This window comes from Stegostoma tigrinum, chromosome 27, assembly GCF_030684315.1.
Source record: "Stegostoma tigrinum isolate sSteTig4 chromosome 27, sSteTig4.hap1, whole genome shotgun sequence".
NCBI classification, from domain to species: domain Eukaryota; kingdom Metazoa; phylum Chordata; class Chondrichthyes; order Orectolobiformes; family Stegostomatidae; genus Stegostoma; species Stegostoma tigrinum.
In genome coordinates, this window is record NC_081380.1 from 22,214,506 (window position 1) to 22,239,922 (window position 25,417).

Sequence of the window (25,417 nt, forward strand, 5' to 3'; positions counted from 1 at the left end):
AGGCAAGAGGGCGGGATCACGCACATCTCGCGGTGATTGGCGAGAACGCGCCCAGCTCGCGGGGTCGGGCGGCCGTTGCTAATCGCTGTGACCTTTCACCCTGTCCCTGCTGCCGCGTCCACGCGAGGCGGCGCGGCTCGAGTGTCCGGGAAGCGTATGGGACCGATCCGTGCCGCCCAGACCTGGGCCTCGGCCTCGTCCATCGTTCCGTTTTAACCTGTCGCGAAGAGTTTGGCCGTTGAAGGAGCACGGCAGTGAGCAAATGAATCAATCCTCATCCGAACGAATTTAATGTTTGGATAATATTGTGGTGACAAGGAGGAAACGACTCGGGTAATGGATCCTTCCTTGTGGCCCTGTCCCTTGCTCAGCTGGGTGCTCAGTTCATCGGGTTTGTGGGGATGATATTGAGAGACCGTGAGTCTCAGGGGATTACACCCGATGTTCCTGACAAGGAGACTGCTTGCTTTCAGTTGTGTTGTCACAGAAGACATTGAGTGGCTGTCCAATGCTTTCTTTGTTGTGGGTGATTCGAAACACCGCAAGTGCACAACCGGAAAATCTCAGGAATAGAGATAAGGTGTGGAGCTGGATGAACAAGCAGCATCAGAGGAGAAGGAAAGCTGATGTTTCGGGCCTAGACCCTTCTTCAGAAATGCTTTTTTTAATGAGAAATTACGCCTTCAAAATGATCATTTAATACGTGTTGTACTCCTCTTGAAGATAGTTTGATATCGTAAGATTTATTTTACTTAACAGAAACAACTCATCCCAATTGTAAGCGAAAAACAGAATGCCGAAAATATTCGAGATAACACGGTGTGAAGCTGGATGAACACAGCAGGTAAAGCAGCATCAGCGGAGCACCTGAAAATATTCAACAGGTCGGGCAACATCTGTGAAGAGAGACTGAACGTTTCTGGCCAATGACTTCTGTGTGTTTATTAAATCTAATGTAATTCTCTTATTACCAAATACAGAGTATTTTAAGGTGTCTTGTTCAGGAAAAACGATCATTCCTAATATGGCAGAAAAAGAACTCAAAGTAGAATTTATCAGTAACCTGAGTGGTACTACTCTAGCTGAGAATTTATTGGGTTTAATTCTGTCTGCATTATGCGTCACCTATCGAGGACTGATATTAATGTATTTTGTTGGAGAAAGTGCAATATCATCATGGAAAAGACTTCTGTTTGATTTTATTGTGTTAGTGGCATTTCTTGTACTGTCCTGCACAATTTTGGCAAATATGCTTCACTGGTTGGTGCTGGCTCTGGCAGCTGTACTTGTATTATCTGTGTTTCAGATATACAGTCAACGAAAACAGCATTTTCGTCAGCAGTTAAAGGAAGTCTTAAGATCTTTTTTGGAAACCAGCTTGGATGTGAATTACATTCCCTTTGTCACTTTATTTCGCGTCTTCATTAACATCAAGACAGGCATCAGCATTCTAGCTGTGGACTTTCCAATATTTCCAAGACGCTATGGCAAAGCTGAAACATATGGAACTGGGATTATGGATTTTGGAGTGGCAGCTTTTGTTTTTGCAAATGCTATTGTATCTCCTGAAGCAAGACAAAAGAACAAAAATATATCATATTCCAATTTCAGTTTTGTGATTAAACAGATCATAGCAGTTTGGCCTTTGGTTTTCTTAGGGTTAGCCCGTTTAATAAGTGTTAAAGCAGTGGACTATCATGAGCATGTAACTGAATATGGTGTACATTGGAACTTCTTTTTCACACTGGCAATAGTTAGGGTCTTGTCATCTTTTCTTTTGATATTATACCCTGTGAAAAATTCCTGGATCTTGTCAGCTAGCATTGCCATCTGTTATCAGTTGCTGCTTGAAATGACAAATCTGAAGCAATTTATATTACATGGAAGTGATGGCAAAGGCACAAGGTTTGGATTCATTAATGCCAACAGAGAAGGACTCTTTTCATTGCTGGGATACATAGCAATTTACATGGCTGGTGTACAGGTTGGCATTTACGTAATGAAAAAGAGAACATTGGTTAAAGACTGGGTAAAAGTTCAAGGTTTCCTCGTAATTAACTTTTTGATCTTGTGGCTGCTACTGCACGTGTCTGAGGCCCTCACAGACCCAGTATCCCGCCGAATGGCCAATTTGAGTTTTGTTTTATGGACAGTTGGACAGAGTTTGTTTTTTCTGATGATTTATTTACTTGCTGATCTTGTTTTAGTGTTTATCAAGGTTATCTCAGGGATGGCTAATGTACCAAGTTCATGGAACATTTTACCAGATTCTTCCCAAAAGACACAGAATAGGACATCATTGAAAAGCCATTCTTTTGGAAAGTTGGATAAAACCACTGTACGTTTCTGTCTTATTGAAGCTGTAAGCAGGAACCAACTTCTGTTTTTCCTGCAATCTAATATCTTGACTGGTTTAGTGAATCTCACAATAGATACGATTCATTGCAGCACAATTATTTCCTTATTTGTACTTTTAATTTATATGTTTTGTAATTGTGTCATTGTCTACATTTTACACATTAATGATATTACTTTAAAGTTTTGGTGATTAGCTCTTTGCATGATTCACTTTCAACTAAGTAAAATCATCCTGACATTGAGGCCAGAGTTCTTGCACTTTACTAATCAGCCTTTTTGTGACATTTACACCTCAAATAACTTATAAAGTGTAATTCTCTGCAGTTGTAGGTTTTATCTGCTTGTGATTATTCTGCTTATTGTCTGCAAAATAGGAAACAAATACCAAATTATGTATGGCCAATCACAGTCACTCATAAAATTAACACATTCATTTGTTAATCCCAGGCCATCAACAAGGAAGACTAATGTACCAGCTGATTCTTCTTTCTATTTCAATATTGCTAATAGTGATATTGAAACTGAAGTGTTCACAGAATCACAACGGTATGGAAGCAGGCCATTTCGCCCACCCTCCAAAGAGCATCCCACTCAGACCCCACCCTATCCCTGTAACTCTTCATCTCCCATGGCTAATCTACCTAGCCTGCACATCCCTGGACACTATAGGCAATTTAGCATGGCCAATCCATCTAACCTGCACATCTTTGGACTATGGGAGGAAACCAGAGCACCCAAACGAAACCCTCACAGACATGACGAGAATGTGCAAGCTCCACATGGTCACCTAAGGGTGGAATTGAACCCGAGTCCCTGTTTAAAAACTAAACCACTGTGCAATATTGGACAAATGTGAAATGAATGTCATAAGCCTTTTGTATTTTTGATGGGCCGCATCCCAAATACAAACACCTTGGCTCTTTCAGATGGTGAAAACCCCCAACATGACTTTTAGTGGCCAAATATACTATTTTGCTTAGAAAAGGACTTTGGACTTATAACTGGACACGTATAAGGTAGCTATGTCAGTTACTGACTTCAAGAAATAACAGCAGAAGCTATTCTGACACAAACACATGGAAGATAATCTCTGAAAAGCATTGAACCAGCTGCAAGAAAACTACACAGCCTAGATAAAAGCTAAATCTTGAAAATCAGGGAAAGAATTACCCCATTTCCCCCATACCTACTTTAAGTTCAATTTCACCTGACAGTTGACCTGGCAGTTAAACAATAAGAAGCCTTGCAGCTTACTGATAATCATCTGCTTTTCAAAGCCTCCAATCCAGCTGAAACACATTCAGGGCCACGATAAAAGTGACTGAAATAATTCTATCGCTTGTCTTTTTCTTAATTGCGTCTAATCTTTGTATATGGTACTGTGAGAAATTCAACTTCCAGGGTAGATAATGAATAAACATCTTTATTTTAAATTCACAAACGCTCACTGCTGATTTTCAATTGGACCAAATTACTTTGAGGGTAAGAAAACACACAAACTTTATAGAGAGATACTTTGATCATGGATATCAAGAAAACACAAATTTTGTGTGGCATATATGAAAAGCAAAGTTAAAAAGAGACAGTGTTAAACACAAGGCATCCCAAAGGGTCACCAGACCAGAATCGTTACCTCTTGATTTTTTTTTCTTCGCAGATGCTGCCAGACCTGCTGAGCTTTTCCAGCAACTTCTGTTTTTATTCCTGATATTACATCATTAGCAGTTCTTTCAGTTTTTGTCAATTATCATGAAATATTTTAACTGTTAACTCTAACTTTCTGTCTGTTCCCATAACCATTGATTCTCATTACAGTTAAAAATCTGCCCAACTCAGCCTTGAATATTGTCATGTTCTCACCAGTGTATCTGTAAAACGGATCATGAATTGTGAATTTGTATTTCTGTTAAGCTCCCTTTTAGTTTTATTGAGTATTCCTGTTTAAAAATATTACAAAGCAAAGCTTTGCTCTTAAACAAATTAAACGCTAGGTTATTATTACAACTACAACTGTAAATATGTTCTATGTTCTATTTATAGGTACTAAATAGATACAATTATTAGCTGAATTACTGATACAAAGCTTAAAGTAGGTACAAATAAAAGATACTGAAAAAGCTGAGAGTAAAATCAGTTTGCTCTCCTTGCACGCCTGTTAATGCTCAAAGATTTTTCTTTCTGACGAGATGGATTTCAAATCTTGAAATCAGAATTCGGCAGTTCTGGGGCTTTCGTAGTTGAATAGTTGTAAGTTGTTTGTACAGGTGAACTCTCTCTGAGACAGAAGTTTGGTGCACTTCACTAATTCTGCAGTAATGATGTTTGAAGATTGCCTGGACATTTTCAGCAGAACTATTGTTGATTTCTGAAAGTCCTTTTCCTTTGAGCTCTGTTTGACTGAGAACCCTCTCTGAGGACTTTGTCTCCCTGAATCCTTTAGGGCGAATTTTGTTTTAAAACTGTATCTCACAGAAGCTTGTATGGATGCAACGTGAGATGGCTGTTCTGTTAACATTTGATGGATGAATGCCCAACAAAACAAGGAAAATTATGCTAGAATTCCCTGTGAGGTACAAGAACATACCATTTGGCTGATCATTTCTCAACTCCATTCTCCTGCCTTCTCCCTGTAACCTTTGATACCCTTACTAATCAAGAACCTGTCTATCCCTGGCTTAAACACACTCAATGACTTGGCCTCCACAGCCCTCTGTGGCAGTGAGTTTCACAGATTAACCACCCTCTGGATGAAAACAGTCTGCTTCTCTGTTCCAAAGAGTGAGCCCTTCACTCTGAGGCTGTTCCCTCACTTCCCAGTATTTCCTACTTGTGGAAGCATCTCCACATCCACTCTATTCAGGCTATCAGTATTCTATAAATTTCAATGAGATCCCCCCCTCATCCTTGCAAACTCCAACAAGTACAGACCAAGAGGTCTCAACCACTCCTTTGACAAGCCCTTCATCCCAGGATCATTCTTATAAATGTCCTGCGACACCCTCCAATGCCAGCACATCCTGCCTCAAATATGGGTCCCAAAACTGTTCATGATATTCCAAATGCTGTCTGACTAGAATCTTATACAGCCTCGGTAGTACACCTCTGCTTTTGCTTACTTGGCCACTTGAAATGAATGCTAATATTGCATTTTACTTCTTAACTGCCAACTGAACCTGCATGTTAACCTGAAGAGAATGCTGCCCTAAGACTCCCAAATCCTTCTGTGCTTCAGATTTCCGAAGACTTTCCATGTTTGGAAAATTGTATCTGCCGTTATTCTTCCTATAAAGTGCACAACCTCACCCTTTCCCACGGTGCATTCCATTGGCCGCTTCTTTGCCCAGTTTCCTAGTCTTTCCAACTCCTTTCGCAGCCTCCATGCTTCCTCAATTCTACCTGCCCCTCCACAATTTTTTATGTCATCAGGCAAACTGAGCAACAATGTCTTCACGTCCTTCATCCAGATCATTAATTTGTAAAATCAATAGTTATGGTCCCTGTGGAAACCCACTTGTCACTGGCTGCCATCCTGAAAAAGACACATTTATCCTTACAGTCTTCCTTCTGCCAGTCTCTCTTTTTTTCTCAGAAGCTTGAAAAAGGCCTATTGTTTGTCTGAGGGTTTATTGAATTCTAACTGCTTTCCTCTGTTATTGCTGAGATAACACATCAGCCTGTGTTTCTTTCTGGCTGATATGAATCAACAAAGACAGCCATGTGACTCCTGGGAAGCATCATTGTGGACACTGTGTCCATTTTAACAAATCAGATATATCCTTTATAAAAGATGTAATACAATCACATAATTGTGACAGTATATCCAATTACCCAGTCTCCTATACTTTCTGTGAATGAGAGTTCTGAAAATTAATTAATTCTGAGAGAAGAAATTCCTCCTCGTTGCTGTCTTAAATTGGAGACCCTTAATGTTTAAGCTGTGCTCCATGGTTCTAGACTTCCCCCCAATGAAAGGAAACCTCTCCTCAGGATCTATCCTGTCCAGCCTCTTCTGAATTCTTCATTATTCAATATAAACTTTTCGCATTCTTCTAAATTCTAGTGCTTATAGGCTCAACCTTTGCTCACAAGACAAACGCTTCATCCTAGAAATCAGACTTGTGAATCTTCTCTGAATTTGTTCCAATGCAGATATCTCCTTACGAAAGGAGATGAAATGTCTTCCAGGAGCGTGGTCTCATGGGTTAATACATGTGATTGAAGAACAGTGGCAGTGTAGAAATAAAATTGGTTAAGGGACAGAAAGCAGAGACTGGTGGTGAACAGACTAGTATGGAAGAGTACGGTTATGCTCACTAGGGGGTGCCATTTGGAAATTTTTGGTATAAATTGGTCATACAGGGCATAATTTTAAAGTTTGTAGTTAACCTCAATTAATTATGTCTTTTTATTACAGATGTCACGGGATGTGAGTGGCAGTGGCAAGGCCAGCATTCGTTGCCCACCTCAATTTGCCATTGAGAAGAAGGTGAGCCTCCTTGAACTGCTGCAGTCCACCCCGTATGGATACTTTCAAAATACTAGCGTCCCTAGTGTATTCCAAGTCAGGTTGGCATGAGACTTAGAAAGGGACCTGTGGTGGAGGTAGTCCCATTCTTCAGCTACTCTTGACATTCAAAGTTGTAGATGCTGCAGAATTAAGAAATAGGGGTTGGAGAGTCCATTCAGCCCTGCTGATTCAAATATTCATCTAGTTCTTTGAATAGTCCCCACAACTCTCTCTGCAGTAGGAAATTCCAGACATTCTGGGAGACGAAATTCTCTTACATCTAAATTTTAAATGAATTCTATAACCGTTTCCTAGTCTGTGATTCCCCCACTAGTGGAAGCATCTTCTCAAAATTTACCCTCAATTGACTTGTGGTCACAGGTACCAGAATGCAGTGAAAAACGTGTGTTTAACATGCAATACAGGCAAATCGTACCATACAAAGTGCAGGGTGGTAAAACAGAGTGAACAATATAGCGTACAGCTACAGAGAAGGTGCAAAGAGAGAGAAATCAGAATTAACATTTGAGGGGTCCATTCAAAAGTCTGATAACAGCAGGGAAGAAGCTGCTTTTGAACTTATTTGTATGTGTATTCAAACTTTTATATTTTCTGCCTGATAAAAAATGGTGAAGAGAGTACAACCACGGTGGGAGGGGTCTTTGATTACGTTGGCTGCTTTCCTGATGGAATGGGAATTGCAGATAGAATAATGGAATGAAGGTTGGCTTTCATGATCGACTGCACTGCGTTCACGACTCTCTATCGTTTCTTGTGGTCTTGGGAAGAGCGATGCATCCAGATAGGATGTTTTCTATGGTGCAACTATAAAAATTGGTAAGAGTCCTTGTGGACATGCTGAATTTTCTTAGCCTTCTGAGGAAGTTGAGATGTTGCTGTGCTTTCTTGACTGTTGTGTCAAAGTGGCTGGACCATCAGTCTTCAGCCCCCAAGGATCTTGTATCTTCCAATAAGCGCATTTCTCGTTTTCTTATTCATTCACAGATTATGGGTGTCACTAGCCAGGTAATCATTTATTGCCTGCCAATATATTCTTTCTTAAACATGGAGACTTTACTGACATCCTATGTAACTTGAAACAGTACTTTCATCATTTTAAACTGCAAGCCCTGAGTAGTAAGGGCCAAAATTCCATTTGCCTTTTCAAATATTTGCCGCACCTGCATCCTAACTATTTGTGTTTCATTTGGAGATGCATTTTTTTTTGGAGTTTCTCTCTATTTAACTAATCGTATGCATTTTCATTCTTCTCAGCAACATGCATAACTTCACATTTTCCAACATTAACCTCCAGCTGCCAAATTTTTGTGCACTAGCTCAATTTATCTATTCCCTTGCAGATTCTTTGTGTCTTCATCACAATATTCCCTCTCATCTATTTTTGTATCATCCACAAATTTGTATACATTATACTCTGCCCCCTCCTCCAAGTCATTAAAATAGATAGTAAGGAATTGAGGCCCCAGGACCAATCCTTGTGGCACTCCGCTTTTATGTTTTTCCAACTTGAAAAAGACCTATTAATCCTGACTCTGTCTTCTGTGTATTAACCAGTCCTCTGTCTGTGCCAATAAATTATCCCCATACCATGAATTCCTATCATGTGCAATAACCTTTTTTGTGTACGTTATCAAGTACCTTCTGAAAATGTAAATGTACTATGTTTACGAGTTCCCTTTTATTCGGTCTGCTTGTTTCATCCCCAAAAAGGCTAGCAAATTTGTCAAACATGATTTCTCGTTCATACAACCATGCTGAGTCTTTTTGATTGTGTTAAGCTTTTCAAAATGACTTATTTCTTCGTTAATAATGGACTGTAGCATTTACCCAATGACAAATGTTCGGCTATCTTGACTAGAGTTTCCAGCTTTCTGTCTCCCTCACTTCTTGAATGGGGCAATCCACTGGAATCCTCCCAAAATCATGAATTCTGGAATATTTTGACCAATGCCTCCACTATCCCTGGAGCCAATTCCTTCCAAATCCTTGGATGCAAGCCATCTTGTCTAAGTGACTTGTCTGCCTTTAGTCTCATTTACTTTGCCAATAACTTTGTCCATCATGTTTGAAACAGTTACAAGATCTTTCCACCCATTAGCTCTTTATCTACTGTTATCTATGGGATGTCTATAGTCTCTTTCACTGTGAAGACTTCTGCAAAATATTGATATAAACTCTCTGCCATGCCCCTGTTCCTCATTCTCAACTCCCCAGACAGTTCCTCCAAGTGTCCCACACTTAACAATAGTTACTGTCTTATTTTTTACACTCTTATTGTTTTTTTATATTTCTTGCCAATTTCCTATCATAGTCATTTTTCTCTATTAGCTTCTTAGTCATCTTCTGCTGTTTCCTAATATATTCCCAATCCTCTGGCCAATCAATCACTAGCTTTCGCCACTCTTAGCTTCTAATGATACTGCCCTTGACGTCTTTGTTAGCCATGGGTGTTTCGTTCTTTTCACTGAGTCCTTTTTTATGAGTGGAAGAAATTTTTACTGCGTGTTATGAAATACCTGTTTAACTATCTGCAGCTGCTCATTAACTGACTTTCCCCATAGTTTTTATTTTCCGGTCTACTCTAGGTAACTCTTTCTTCATACCTCAATAATTGCCCTTATTTAAGTTGAGGAAACTGGTTTGAGGCCCAGGTTTTTATCCCCCAAGCCTGACTTTGAAGTTTTACCATGTTGTGATCACTACCCCAGAGGATGCTCTTAACTATGAGATCCCTTACCCACGCTTCTTGATTATACATTACTAGATCTAAAATAATCTGTTCCTAGATATATTCTGCAATGTATTACCTTTGTGGTTCCGCTTCTTAATTTAGCCCCAAGCTGCCTGTAATCCCTGAATCATAGTCCTACATGGACAACAACAATTGGATCCTTCCCTTCATACTCCAAGTTCCCCTCCAGCCTCCTGGCATCCTCTCCAGAGATGGTCTGAATATTGGCACCAGGTAGGCAACGTGGCTCCGGGACACTCTGCTTCAAAAACAATATTAATGTCCTAACAATGCTATTCCGTATTACCACTATATTTTTCTCTTCCTTCCCCCGCCCCGCCACCCCCCCACCCCATCCCCTCACGCTTAAGTGACCCTCTGGACCATTGTACTATGGGCAGTTCACTCAACCTTTCTGCAATCTGTGCCCTTGTCCACACTGGGAGCAGGAGCATCATACCTGTTGAACAAGGCTTCTGGCCGAGGCACCTCCATCACTAAATTCTAAATCCCACAAGCTGCTTCACGCTCAATCACGCATTACCCTGCCAGAGCATGGACCAGAATTGATGCAATTAATCTAAAGGGTGTGATTGCCTTCTCAAAAACAGTGTCCAGGTTCCTCTCACCCTCCCCAATATGTCGCAGTGTTCAAAACTCAGATTCCAATTCATCAATACTGAGTTGAAGTTCCTTGAGCAGCCAACTCTTACAGCAGAGATTGATATGGATCACAATAGTGTGTCCCAGCTTTTACATATTATCCCTGCCCAGCCATCTCTGTTCTATTTAATTAAATAATTTGGATATTAAATATTTTAAAAGTGAATTTGTTAACTGGACTCTTCAGTTGTAATAATGTCTCCTTATTTAAACCAAGTGACCAATTCAGAAAAACATGGAAGAAATGCCCATCAATCACCTAGCTGTTTTCCTGTGTTGTCATACTTTAACCCTAATAGGTCAAAACAGGATTATTTCTGTTTTTATTGTCGAAATCTTGTGTTTGAACACAGACTGCTATGTTAGCTGAAGAGTTGTGAATGGTACTGACTATTATCCAAACATCAGTGAACCTCCACACTTCTGTCAGAAAGCAAGCTATTGATGAAGCAACTAAAGATAAATAAACCTAAAATATAGCCATTAAGAGCTCTGGGAGTGATGTCGCAGGACTGAGATAATCGACTTCCGACAACCACAACCATCTTCCTTTCTGCTAATTATGACTCCAATGAGTCATCTGATTTCTCATGACCTCAACTTTGCCAGGTTTCCTTGATGTCACGCTTAGTCAAATATTACCAAGATGTCAAGAGTGGTCACTCTTACCCTCAATTAGGTTGAAGACTGTAACAAAGTTCATGAGGGCGTAGGTTGGTAAGGTGGGCAAACACATGGGAAAGAAAATTTAATGCAGAGATGTGTGAAGAGGTACATTTTGGCACAAAACTTGAGAACTGGCAATATAAGTTTACTGGAATAGGACTTGCCTACATAAATCTTTGAAGTTAGCATGAATAATTGAGATGGCTGTTAAAAAGTATATGGGCTCTTTAACATTTTAGTTTAAGCGTAGAATACAAACAGAAGGAAGTTGCACTTCACTTTTTTAAAACATTGGCCAGAGGCCTCAGCTGGAGTACTATGTTTGATCTGGGGAGCACCCCACTTCAGGAAAGGTGCTAGGGTCTTTAAGAGAATGCATATGAAACTTCGCCAAGTGGCACAAGGGATGAGGGCCTTTGGTTATGTTGAGAGACTATGGTGTTGGTGTTGCTGTCCTTGGAGAACAATAAGGGGAGATTTGTAAAAGGTACCCAAAAATCATGTATGGTTTTGTTAGAATAAATAAAGGTGAAACTGTTTTAAGGACAGAAGGGGTGGTAGCCAGAGGATACACATTGAAGCTGATTTCTAAAAGAACCAAGAGCAAATTGTGAAAAAAAAAATTTGGGCTGTGGGTTTTTCTGACCTGGAACACACTGCCTGAAAAGGTGATGAAACAGACACAGTATTAAATCTAAGCAGGGAATTGGACAGATACTTTAAGGTAAAAACTATGGAGAATAAGCAAGAGGTTAGAACGAATTAGATAGCATTATCAGATATTCAGAATTGACATGTTGGTTTCTTCTTGTGCTTCATTATTCCATGATTCTATAATTCAAGGAAAGGTCTCAGCTGCCATTGCCCTAGCCAGCAAACCAACTTCAGATATTTTATCATGGCCTTCTCCCCTTTGTATCCAAGATGTATCCAGACCAACAGCTAGGTCAACCAAATGGTAATCCATAACCTGTTCAGAGTGTTGACCTTGACCTACCACAACTCTTGCCCAGTTATGCTTCATATACAGTGGTGTGTAAGGGTGTTTGGACCCTGGAGCAACATTATAATGATATCACAGAGCAGCTTCCCACAAGATATAAATACAACATAGGTGAAGTCAGAAATATAGAAAATAGATTGATCAAACTGGAAGATTGTTAGAGGTCAGGCAAATGTCTCTTAACAATGTAATAACAGATCAGAACCTCATAATTCTCAAGTATAGTTATAAATAGCACTAACATACAGAAAGTAGTTTTATGGAAGCCCAAGCTGAAGATAGTTCTTGACCTTGACTTCTCCTCAATCAATCTGTCTTGAACCCAAACCCAAGATGTGGCTTTCTCTGCTAGAAAGGTCACACTTTTAACATGTAGTAAAGTTTGGTCGTCCCTCAGTGTCACTTCAGCCTGGGGAAATGTAGCAGCCCTTCCTTTAGATACAAATGTCTAACCTCATCTATACTCTCAGGACAGCTTTTACAGGGATTTTCAGCTACAGTCAGAGCCATAGCCTGCACTGCTAGGTTTGTGATTGACTGCCATGCTTTGCAAAGGGTATATGTGTGTGAATAAATCGCACTGTTTTTCCCATAGCCTCCACCAGTTGGCCAAATATGCCCTACCTTTTAGTGGCAACACACACAAGCTTTTTTGGCCCTGCTTTTCATTTCAACACTCTGAGGACGGCACCTAGCGTTTCCTTCTAGCCCATTGGTTCTTTGTTTCCTATCACTATCACCTCTATTCTTTCCAATTGATGCCCAGTGACTAGGGAGTGGTTTTTTCTGGAACAGGAGTCTGCGGACCAGCTTGTAATCACCAGCCAGTGTGGCAGCCTGCCTGGAATCAGGCAGTTTCTGATCCTTAAGATGTTTCCTTAATGGGAAGGAGATGGAGTTTTTAAACTCATCTAGGAGAATTACTTCACTGAGGTTTTCTTAAGTGGTTTCTGTTTTCAGTGCTTATATTCACTATTCAAATCATGCTGCTTTAGGTCATCAGATTCCAAATATGTCTCATTAGTTCCTGAGTGTATAGGATTTCTCTTGTTAGCATTAACTGTGTATAGTTAAGATAACTTTTTTAACTGCCTTCTGAGTGATGGCACTTTCCTTAGGCAGGTGACAGTAAACTTTGCAAGCCTTACCTGAATGCTGCTTCTGCAGTAATAAGTACCAATCTTAGACTGTGTTGCATCACTTAGCCTTAATGGATAATAAACAATGGAAGTAAATAAGGTCAAGCCTGCAGACAATTCTTTACATTCCCTTCTCGAGCAGTGTGTCTAGAACCCAAACACACGAATGTAGGTATAAAACCACATAGCAAAAGATGCTTAAGACCTTCTGTTAGTCGAGAACTGTGGTTGGCATTGATGACAGTTAAATATAAGGGTGGGACTGGGTAATCCGTAGCCATACAGGAGAAAGTACCACTTAACACAAAGAACAGAAAAACACCATTAAAAATATTCAATACATCTTTCACAGAACTGGTGAAATTGTTATTAGGACAAAATTGAGTTTAATGAAATAATGATCTGATTTTGCAAAATTATTTTTTTCCCTGTGTGGCAAGAACACAAGCTGAAGTTGGTGATAAATGAGTTGTTTTAATCACTCTAAATGAGCAAGGTTTCCAGCATTCAGGTTTCTCATTTCTAAACTGATCATAAGAAATTAAAGATGCATTTGATATATCTTAAAAAGTAGATTGTCTTGGTAGGAAAGCTCATATTTTAGGGCAGCTTAATTTGAAGAAAAACTAATAGATCACAGCTTGAAAAAAAATTTATAAATGCTAACTGCTGCAAAAAGAGGAATAGGATTACATGAAACATGCCTCAGTTATAAAAATTGATATGAATCCATCTCAAGCCACATAAATTAATCTATGCACTTTACTGCTTTGCTATTCATACAATAGTTATCTTAGCACAAGATTAGCTTTGCTGAAGATACACGATATATATAAAAATACATATAGAAATGTTGTAAATTGTAAAAAAAACTGAATATATAAAATTGTAGAAAATAACAAACTACATACATGATTTTATTAAAAGAAGGGTAGCTAATTATTCACAAAAGTATTAATGTAAATATGTTCAATTATATATGCATCTGAAATATGAAATCATAAATATAAGTGGCAATAAAACAATTACAATTATAAAGAAGTTGCATTTATGTAAGCATCTGTCACTGCTTTACAATCAATTAAGTATTTACTGAATAGTTACTTTTGGAATATTCAACAACCAATTTGCAGATTGCTCTCCTTTGAATAGTGGCTATGGGATCTTGTTTTAGTATCATCTGAAAGCGCTGACATTCAACACTGCAGCACATCCACAGTGAAGAGTCAACATACATTATAAGTAATATTGAACACAGGCTTATGCCTCTGTGGAATGCTAGTTATTGCATGTTAATACAATTTACAACTATACCTGGCAGGTGAAGATGTACCAGGCTCTGATCTTGTTATGTTTAAGAAACCATTCCTGAATGCTTAGGATCTTCCATCTTCAATATATCTGCTTTCTTTTGAACTAACTCCGCCCACAACCATGCTATTTATGGCATGTGGGAAAAAGCTCTGTGACTTAACTTTGAGGCTGCTCCAGCGGCCAAAAGCCTTAACCCAAAACTGCTGCCTAAATCTCTTCATTCTGTCATTAAAAAAAAGTTTAACCTTTTTACACAATATCACATCAGCTACTTAGGCTATTTCTTTTCAAAATATTCAACACTCCCAACACACACACACACAAAGAATATGACAATGTACAGAAACACTTAATGTAAAGTAGGTGAACTTCCTTTTTCTCTGCTCGCTTCCAAGGACTTGATCAACCTGGTGGCCTGAACACACACTCTGAGTGGGTAGTGCTTGCTAAAGGATCTTACCTTGGTGCAACTGCACAGATGTTGGGAACTTAGTTTATTCCTGCTTGTTATTGATGAAGATGTCGGTCATCCTTAGCTAATTGTTTGCCAGATAAAGAAAATTAGCACATTGCACTACTAATTTGTTCCTCAAGGTTCTGTTCCAAAGCATTAACATATTGGCTTAGAAACAATTGGCTTTGATTCATGATCATTTCTTTATACTGAAGCACATCCTTAAGTAGTGACCTCTTTTCCTGCAATGAAAATAATGTTGAAGTAAGGCTGGATAGTTTTGTCATTTGCTAATGTGGAGTTTTAGAACCACACCTTTGAGATATTAACATTACGACATAGGTATTGTTACATATTGCATATTTTTCCAGATGTGGGGTCAATATCCTCTGGTTAAATGCTTTAGTGCACTTTAAATAGTCAACACTTGGCAGATATTCAGCATTGAATGGAACTTTTGCTAAATTATGCTTCTTTAACAATGTTCTAGATCCTGCATCCATTGATATTTGGACTGATCGTTGCGGAGTTTGATCCTTTTTGATTGAAGGAGTTCAGTAATTTATTTATCTAAGAGACCTACAATGATTCTGTCGCAAATGTGCTCTTGATGTATCTGTGTGTATGGATGTCAGGTAAGCACCCAGAGCCAGGTCAGCTAAGTAGGTCAGATTTTCAAGGTGTGCTGCCAGCTTCTCTGTCATTACCCCTCTGAAATTTACAGCAGCCTCTGAAATCTTCACATATATGGTGAAATGTGGAAATCCAGAAGTTGCCATCAGTGATTCTATGCTTTCTAGAGGGTATGTTGTTGAGGGTCTTGCAAATTGCAATCAGTTATAAATCATTGAACTAGTGAGAACTCCTACAGTAACAGTTGCACTGTAAAATTCTTTGTAAAGGTTACATTGTGTAGAATGAGGAGCAACTAGGTTTTTAATTCTGTTCTAAGTAATTATTTTTTATAATTATTTTTAACCAATCTCATTGTCTTAAAAGAATAATTTTACACTTGTCAAGTATCAATTATCCATATTACATGCAATTCTGAGATAACAAGTTGTGTAGCTGGATGAACACAGCGGGCTAAGCAGATCAGAGGAGCAGGAAAGCTGACGTTTCGGGCCTAGACCCTTCTATTTATTTTTAAGGACAGTCTGAAGAAGGGTCCTGACCCAAAATGACAACTTTCCTGTCCCCCTGATGCTGCCTGACCTGCTGTGTTCCTCCAGCTCCATTTATGCCTCAATTTATTTTTAAATTGTTTTTAAAAATCTATTTATGATTTATTAGGATCGATCTAAATTCCACATGAATATCACATTCATTTAACTATGCATAAAATGTTTAAATTAGAAATGAAGGCATTCCTTGGTTTTTACTTCATTGTTTGCTCTTTGTGGGAACACATCAATGTGATTCACTACTTGCTTTGCTTTGTACTAGTTTGTTGGCCACCTGCGATCCCTTGGTGCCAGATTTAAATTGATTCCTGGAAGGAGAGGTCCACACCTCAGAAATCATGGGATGTTTGTCGAAATATTTTTGAGGTCTCCAGCAAGTGCCATTGTTTCAATATTGACTGCAAATTCCGCACAATATCTCCAGGTCTCAGACACTTCCTTCTCAGAGATTACAGGCAACAGTTGTTTCAAAGAGGCCATACTGGACTTGAAATGTTAACTATGTTTCCTCTCTCCACAGATGCTGCCAGGCCTGCTGAGTTTATCCAGCACCTTTTTTTTCAGTACAGGTAGCATACAGGATAATGGCACATAAACACACCATCATTCCAACTAGAACACTTTGGTTTCCTCCTGGGGTATGAATCCAAAGTGCAGAACAAAAAAATGCAGTGTATATTAAAAAGCCAAAGTGCTGCCATTATCAAAAATCCAAAGCAATAACAGAAATTGCTGGAGAATCATAGTAGGTCTGGTTGCAACTGTGGGGAGAAAGCAGACATTTCAGGTTCAATGACAAAAAAACACCAGTTTTGGTTTGCTTTAGAGTTAGAATTAGGTTTATTGTCACATGAGTACAGTGAAAAGTTTACACAGTTGCTGCTTATGGCATTGCCTTAGGTACAATGGTACCAACAGATTCCCTGGAATAAATTAGAAAAATAAAGAAATCAAAAGTCCAGCATCACAGACCTTCACACCATCTTAGTTATAAAAGAATCTAGATAAAAAATCTTAGGAATAAATTCAAACAATTAAGAAATTAAAAAGTTCAGAATTATGGTCCTTCCAAGCAGAGAAGATGGAGCAGATGAGTCCGTGCCAGGTCTCACCTGCAGTCCATTGTCAGATCTCGCGTCCAGTCTGTGCCAGGTCTCTATTCAAGTCTATGCCAGGCATCACTTTGAGTCTGCGTCGAGCCTTGCCTTCAGTCCACAACAGGCCTCACCTCTGATTCACACCAGGCCTCACTTCCAGTCCAAGCAAGGCCTCTCCTCGAGCCCATACCTGTTGTCAGACCTGAGTTTTTCCAATAATTTCTGTTTTCTCTATAACAAAGTTAATGGGCTCTGTTGTAGGTAGTCTAGACATGTCAAAGCCGATGAGGAAGTTAATTGTGAGACCAATTGCAGTCATAAGATATCTAAGGAATCTGCAGAAATAAAAACATCAGGAAAAGAAGTACGTGTTAAAGCTACTAAAGACAAAACTGCAACAGTACATAGAACATAGAACATAGAACAGTACAGCACAGAACAGGCCCTTCAGCCCACGATGTTGTGCCGACCATTGATCCTCATGTATGCACCCTCAAATTTCTGTGACCATATGCATGTCCAGCAGTCTCTTAAGTGTCCCCAATGACCTTGCTTCCACAACTGCTGGCAACGCATTCCATGCTCTCTCAACTCTCTGTGTAAAGAACCCGCCTCTGACATCCCCTCTATACTTTCCTCCAACCAGCTTAAAACTATGACCCCTCGTGTTAGTCTTTTCTGCCCTGGGAAATAGTCTCTGGCTATCAACTCTATCTATGCCTCTCATTATCTTGTATACCTCAATTAGGTCCCCTCTCCTCCTCCTTTTCTCCAATGAAAAGAGTCCGAGCTCAGTCAATCTCTCTTCATAGGATAAGCCCTCCAGTCCAGGCAGCATCCTGGTAAACCTCCTCTGAACCCTCTCCAAAGCATCCACATCTTTCCTATAATAGGGCGACCAGAACTGGACGCAGTATTCCAAGTGCGGTCTAACCAAAGTTTTATAGAGCTGCAACAAGATCTCACGACTCTTAAACTCAATCCCCCTGTTAATGAAAGCCAAAACACCATATGCTTTCTTAACAACCCTGTCCGCTTGGGTGGCCATTTTAAGGGATCTATGTATCTGCACACCAAGATCCCTCTGTTCCTCCACACTGCCAAGAATCCTATCCTTAATCCTGCACTCAGCTTTCAAATTCGACCTTCCAAAATGCATCACCTCGCATTTATCCAGGTTGAACTCCATCTGCCACCCCTCAGCCCATCTCTGCATCCTGTCAATGTCCCGCTGAAGCCTACAACAGCCCTCTATACTGTCAACGACACCTCCAACCTTCGTGTCGTAGTACAAAGAGAACGTAGACTTTAGTCCTTCATCTGCACTAAGAAGGGAGGGATAGCTTAGGGCAGTCACAGATAATATTTTTCAAACATTGACAAGCAAAATCACACAACTGGAGAATGAATATTTTGTCTCAAATCGGGAGGCATTTTCTAATATGTTAAATCAAGGAGGTAAACCAGTAAAGATACTGAGAAATGCTGGAGCATGTCAGTTGTTGATGCTAACTGATTATACCATTTGTCTTTCATAGGGATTATTGAAGGACAACACATTAATTGGATATATACAAGGAGGTTACAAGCCAGTCTCATTAAACAGAGTTGGATTAACGATTTTATAAGGTAAATAGAGAGATTGTAGTGGGAGTAGTGAAACACATATTTCAATAGAAGGAATTGACGTTTTGGGAAAGGATCTGGCAAGTGCAAAAGCTGTGGCTTCACCAGATATGGTGGGACAACCAGTGGAGGTAAAGGAGCTGAGATGTTAGAAGAGGAACAAGCTGGATTGTTAGTTTCCTGACCGTTGTGACAAGATCAAAAATCCATAGAATTAGATAAGAAGACTCTGAAACAGGATGAAATTCTGGAAATCGAGGTATCGGGTACAGGTTTTTAAAATAATTGACTTTGAAGGATGAAGGTAAAGAGAATGAAGCTTTAACAGAAGAATAGTGATAACTGAGAAGTGGCTCCTAATGGCATTAATTTTATAGATATTGATATCTTTATCAACAATGGCATTACTCACCCGACTGGCAGTGCGAGAGCCCAAAAGATTTACAATCCTATCAAGCTTCACAGCTGTTTCATTCTAAACAGAGGTATAAAACATGCCCCTGTCCTGTCCAACATTGTTCTGCATCATCCGCACCATCAAGTAATACAAAGGAAAACAGAAAACAGAATCAGAAATAAAACAGCCGATTCAGATTGAATCTAAAACTACATCTGAATATTATTATTTGAACATCAAAGTACTGATAAGAACATTGGAGACCACCTCAAATACCAGCCATTCAGTAATGGTCACTGGGCTACCAGATGGTAATTCCAACTGAGCATCATAATAAAATTTTATGAGTGACACACGAAATTCCAATGGCAGATCATTTCAGAAAACACAGGTTAAAATGTTAAAACTTTTATAGGTCAGGATTACATAAAGATATAGATAAATCTTACCATATCAGGTAGTGAGGAAACCCAAACCTCAATTAGTTCAATTACCAGTTTTTAAAAACATTTGACAGGATCTTTATTGGTTTTTGGAGATCCTCTACTTAAAACCAGGAATGGGAATCAGTATCTTTTAACAATTATGGATTTTTCCACAAGATTTCCTGAAGGTAGGGAAATTATTTAGGTAAATTATTGTAACAGGTATCATAGAGGTAGAAAGGTTATCCCCATTTTTGACAAAATATGGATTACCTCAAAAAATTCAATCAGACCAAGGCTCAAATTTTATGTCACAAATATGCAAATGAATGTTAGTTTGGTAATAATGTAGTTTAGGAATAAAACAATTTACATCTTCTGCTTGTCACCCAAAAACACATGGTGCATTTGAAAGGTGGCATCAAACATTAAACACCATGATTAGAGTTTACTACCAAGAATATCCTAATGATTGGGACAAGGGAATTCCTTTGTTACTATTTAGCATTCAGGACTCTCCTAATGGGTCCACAAGATTTAGCGGTAAAAGGACCACTTAAACTAATAAGGAAAAATTGAGAAACGAAAGCTCAGAATTAATCCTTCTGATCCATGTTTTGAATTTCAAAGAAAAATTAACAGGCATATCTGAGCTGAAAAGTATTTGAAGTTTTCTCAAAAAACAATGAAAACTTGAACAGACAAAAAGGCCAATTTGTAGCTGGAAACAAGGTGTTAGTATTGTTATGTGTCTCTTAGGAATCATTCAATATAAGGTTCAATGGGCGTTGTTGAATTTTTAAAAAACCCAGAAACATGCAAATTATACAGTGAGTACTCCAGACAGAAGAAAGAATCATCAAGTGTGTCATGATATGTTGAAAGATATGACAGGAACAATTGTCAGGTGTAGAGCGTATTTATGGTAGTGAAAAATTAGGGAGTGAAAGCTGTATTAGCAGTACAGTTAGACATGTGAATCAGAAATTGAAAATTAAAATGCTGACCCTCCAATAATCAGATTTGAAAACAGACATGTTTGAAAGGTGCAGTTGTCAGCTTTCAAGATTTCAAGGGCACTTTGACACTCTTGTGTCCATTTTGTTTTATCTTTCAGAAAATTATCAAAGTGTATGAAGGATATTACAGAATATTTGGGGAAAAGCCAAGGAATATGGCCTTGGCTGTCCATGATGTTTATGTGGGAAATGTGTTAACTATAAAATAACTTTACAGACTCATCCAGAGAGATTAGCTCCTGAGGGAGGGGATTAGGTTATGACAGGAAATGATATTATTGAAACATAGCTGGACCACGCCAATTTTGAAAGTGCTGAAACTGGATGAGTCACAAATAATCTATATTGATTATCATAAAGTCAACATAGTAACAAAGGTGGGCGCACATCCAATGGAGGACTGCATTGAATGAATTGAACAAATATGATTTGTCACAAAAACCAACCTGCTAAAGGATATTGGCAAGTTCCATGGACTGGTAGAGGCAAACAAATGTCAACTCTTATTAAACTGGATGAACTTTAACAACGTAAAGTCAAATACCAAAAATCGTCAATGATTAACCAGTACAGTCATTGTTTACTGTATTGTTTACATCAAGAACCTGGTTGTTTATAGTTAAGCTGGGAAGAAAATTTAACTTGGGACATAGTTCATGACTGTTAAGAACAAGGATACCTCAGTTTTAAAATAAAACCCTTCACGTATCAAGGCACACAAGATACACTTAACTTGAACCTTTCGATCTGCTACAAAAAGAAACTTGGTTATAAATCAAGCCAAGAATGAATTTGCCAAAAAAAGATGATTTATTTGAGCCTTACTGTGGGACAAGGCCAAGTATTATCTCGAGAGGTGAAAGTGTTAGCTATTTTGGAATTTCCCAGGCAGATGACAAAATAGGAAATTTTGTGTTATGTTGACATGAGTGGATTTTATTGCAAATTTGTTCCAATCTTCAGCACTGTTGTTACACCTTTAACAGATTTGTTGAAGGAATACAGAAAATTTGAATGGACTCAAGAATGTCAAAGTGCCTTCGAAAACTTCAAATCTGTGCTGACAACTGCACCAGATTAAGCTGCACCTAATTATGAGAATTCATTCCAACTGGCTGCTGATGTCAGGGACATTAGTGTTGGGTTGTTTTACTGCAAAATGACAAGATGGGAACTGAATAGCCTGTCAGTTACTTTTCAAAGAAATTGGCCACATGCAGCAAAAATAGTCAGCAGTGGAGAAGAAGAGAATAAGTTATGTGCTGGCTCTATGCCATTTTGAGATTCACATCACCAATAATTTGAAATGAACCGTTACTTATGTCAACCACAATCTTCTGATTTTCTTAGAATTTTTTTTAAGAGGAGGACTTACTATTATTTTGATTGAGCATAATTCTCCAACTGTGTAAATTGAGAATTATTCATGTGGCTGGAAAATAAAATGTTATAGCAGATACTTTATCAGAGAACATTCAATGAATATTGAGTGATGAGTTACCTATGGACTTATGTAAAACATGGTTACTGTGTAACTCATTGCTTGTTTAGTGTCAATATGTTGCTACTACTAATATCATTTAACAATAGCATTGAGATAATTTTGGGTGTGTAATGAAAATACATTTAAAGATACATTTTCATTCTTCTTCAGTAGGAGGTGTGATGTAAGATGTGTGATTTATATTCATTTTAATATAATTTATTTGGGATGAAACAAAATATTGGAGACCTCCTGGACAATACTGGGGTTTGTTTATATTGGGAGAGTTGACAAGTGAACAAATAAACAGTGTGGTGTATTGACTTTCAGATAGACTTTTTTGAGGTTGGGTGTCTTGAAGGAAACACGCAGAGCTGAGAAGAAAGTTTTTTAATTTCACTTTGGGCAGCTTAACAGAAGTCTGGGATGAACTGGATATGTGAACCAGTTGCTCCTGAGAAAGGGGCATAGTTCATGACTGTTAAGAAAAAGGATACCTCAGTTTTAAAATAAAACCCTTCACGTATCAAGGCACACAAGATACAATAACTCAGAGATGCCCACAGCCCTCCAGGACCTTCTTCCCCTTCCCTCTGACTCCATCCCCTCCCCCAACCCCACCTCCCGTCAGGTATTCACAATCCCTCCTGACCTTCCGCTCTCCAATGCTGAATGTTTTGTACTCAGCAAAGTCTGTTTTATCCTTCTGCTTCTCCACCTTAATGAAATTCAGAAAAGACATGATGTTGAACTCTTCTTCTGTCACCCTCGCCTTTGCCTCCCTACCCCACAGACCCTTTCACCCATCTCCAACACACTCTTTCCACTTGGACCCCTCCCTCTGGCCATTTACCTGCACTCAAACTGTTCATTGAGAACTGTCAAAGTTGCATTTGTTGCCTCAATTTCTCTGTTCCCCCTTACCCATTCCAACCTATTCTCTTGGGAACTGAGTGTAGTCTATGCTCTCAGACCCAACCCTGACTTTGCAACTGAGCCTGCTGATAAGGATTGTGTTGTTATAGTCTGGTGGACTGACCTCTATATTGCAGAGGCTGAGAGCTACCTGTCAGATATCTCTCCCCACGATGGAACATCAGGCCATTGTGACAAATTTGGTCACCAATCTCATGTCTTCCTGGTGAGCTCAGCACTCCCCCCACCCCACCAAACTGCCTCTAATATTTGTCTCCCAAATCCATACAGTTCGCTTTTACCTCCTTCCCAAAATCCACAAACCAGACTGCCTGGCCAGACCAATTGTTTCTGCTGCCCACAGAACTCATCTCTTCTGACATTGAGTTGGTTTTTTCTCCCCTAGTCCAGTGTCTGCCTACCTACATCCACAAATCCTCTGACGCTTCACACCCGTTTCAGAATTTCCAGTTTGCAGACTCCAGCCGCCTCATCTTTACCGTGGACATACAATCCCTTTACACATCTATCCCCCACCAGGTGGTCTCGGGGCTCTCCGCTTCTTCCTGGAGCAAAGACCTGAACCATTCCCATCCACCACCAGTCGCCTCCACCCAATTGAGCATATCATCACCCTGAACAACTTTTCTTTTCAACTTCCCTCATTTTCTTCAGGTCAGAGGGATGGCCATTGGGTATTCAGTTATGCCTATGTCTTTGTGATGCACATGGAACATTCCTTGTTCCAGTCCTATCCCAGCCCCTATGCACAACTCTTGAGTATTTCGATGGTATCAACAGTGCTGCATCCCTCTCTTGTCCAGAATTGGAAATGTTTGTCAATTTCACTTCCATTTTTCATTCTGTTCTCACCTTCACCTATTCCACCTCTGACTTCTCCCTTCCCTTTCTCAGCACCACCTTTTCCATTTCTGGAGATAGGTTGGCCACCAATATTCACTATAAACCCACCAGCTCCCATAAACCCACAGCTTGACAATACATCCTCACACCACCCTTCCTATTGAGACTCTGTTCCATCCTCCCAGCCCCTCCATCTCCATTGCATCTGTTCTGATGATGCCACTTTCCGAAAGGGAGTCTCTGAAATGTCCACCTTCTTTCTCCGCAGAGGATTTCCAACACTATTATTGACAGGGCCCTCAACCAGGTCTGACCCATCTCCCACACTTCGACCTTGACCACCTCTTTTCCCTCCTGAGAGAGAGATAGGATTCCCCTTGTCCTTCTCTAACATCTCACCGGCATCCACATCCTGATGATCATCAGATGCCATTTCTGCCACCTCCAGTGAGATGCCACCACCAGACACATTCTCCTCCCCTCCCCTGTCAGCCTTCCACAGTGACAAGTCAACTTTTCCTTCACTCCCAACAATCCCCATAGCTTCACTATACATTCCCCTGCAACCGCAGAAGGTATAACACCTCTCTGTTTACTTCCTGTCACCTCAGTATCAAAGCGCTCAAACACACCTTCCAGGTGAAGCAGTGCTTTACCTGCATTTCACACAATCTAGTCCACTACATTAGCTGCTCACAATGTGGTCTCGTCTACTTTGGGGAAATGAAGCATAGGCTAGGTGATTGTTTTGTAGAACATCTGTCTGCAAAAAAGACCCTGAGCTTCCAGTTGCCTGCCACTTCAGCACACCACTCTGCTCCCTGGCCAACATCTCTGTCTCAGGTTTCCTGCAGTGCTCCAGCAAAGCTCAGCACATGCTGGAAGGACAGCGCCTCATTTTCCTCCTGGGGACCCTGCAGCCTTCCAGACACGGTATTGAGTTTGATAACTTGAGTGCTTGAGCTCTCCGATGTCCTTATCCCAACGACCCCACCTAACAGGCTTTGTTATCATGTAATCTGCTATTACCATTGTTAGCCACTAACAGTCCCCATTCATAGCTGTTCATCCTCCTCACTAGATCATTATCCACTCCTTTGTTTGTCCAAATGTTCTTCCCTCTATTTGGGCTCTATCCCCACCTATCGTTTACTCATTACCCCCTCCATCCACCCTACCTTCTGTATATAAACTGAGTTTTTCCTAGCCATCATCTAGGCAGGGTCACTTAACCCAAAACATTAACTCTGATTTCTCTCCACAATGCTGCCAGATCTGCTGAGCTTTTCCAGCAATTTCTGTTTTTGCCTCAGTTGAAGATGTTTAGTTTAAAAGTTCCAGAACAGACATGTTAGATTAAAACATTGAATATGTTATGTGAAGTAACAAAGTCTAATCTTAGTTATATGATTATTCAAATAAGAGGCTATCAGATTGACCAGGCATTGAAGCCACAGTTAAGTAAAACCCAATGTGGGACAAAGAAAAGAATTCTCCCCGATGTTTGATACTGTAATGGTGTGCTGTTGGAATTAATGGTGTTGTAATTTT

General features: G+C 39.6%; 2 protein-coding genes and 1 long non-coding RNA gene across 3 annotated transcripts in view; 2 read left to right on the top strand and 1 right to left on the bottom strand.

The window, feature by feature from the left end:
• Positions 1 to 14,969, bottom strand: part of LOC125464536 (unconventional myosin-XIX) — a 70,939-nt gene extending 55,970 nt beyond the window's left edge. The window contains exon 1 of the mRNA XM_048557025.2: positions 14,863 to 14,969. The gene's annotated coding sequence lies outside the window, so the exon portion shown is untranslated. The remainder of the gene's footprint in view (positions 1 to 14,862) is intronic.
• LOC125464538 (uncharacterized) lies at positions 99 to 25,417 on the top strand. Its single transcript, XR_007250035.2, has 4 exons — positions 99 to 844; positions 6,773 to 6,844; positions 15,347 to 15,491; positions 18,676 to 25,417. It is a non-coding gene; the product is annotated as an uncharacterized LOC125464538 (long non-coding RNA).
• pigw (phosphatidylinositol glycan anchor biosynthesis, class W) lies at positions 838 to 3,799 on the top strand. Its single transcript, XM_048557026.2, has one exon. The coding sequence runs from the start codon at positions 1,025 to 1,027 to the stop codon at positions 2,546 to 2,548; it is 1,524 nt and encodes a 507-aa protein (XP_048412983.1). The 5' UTR covers positions 838 to 1,024; the 3' UTR covers positions 2,549 to 3,799.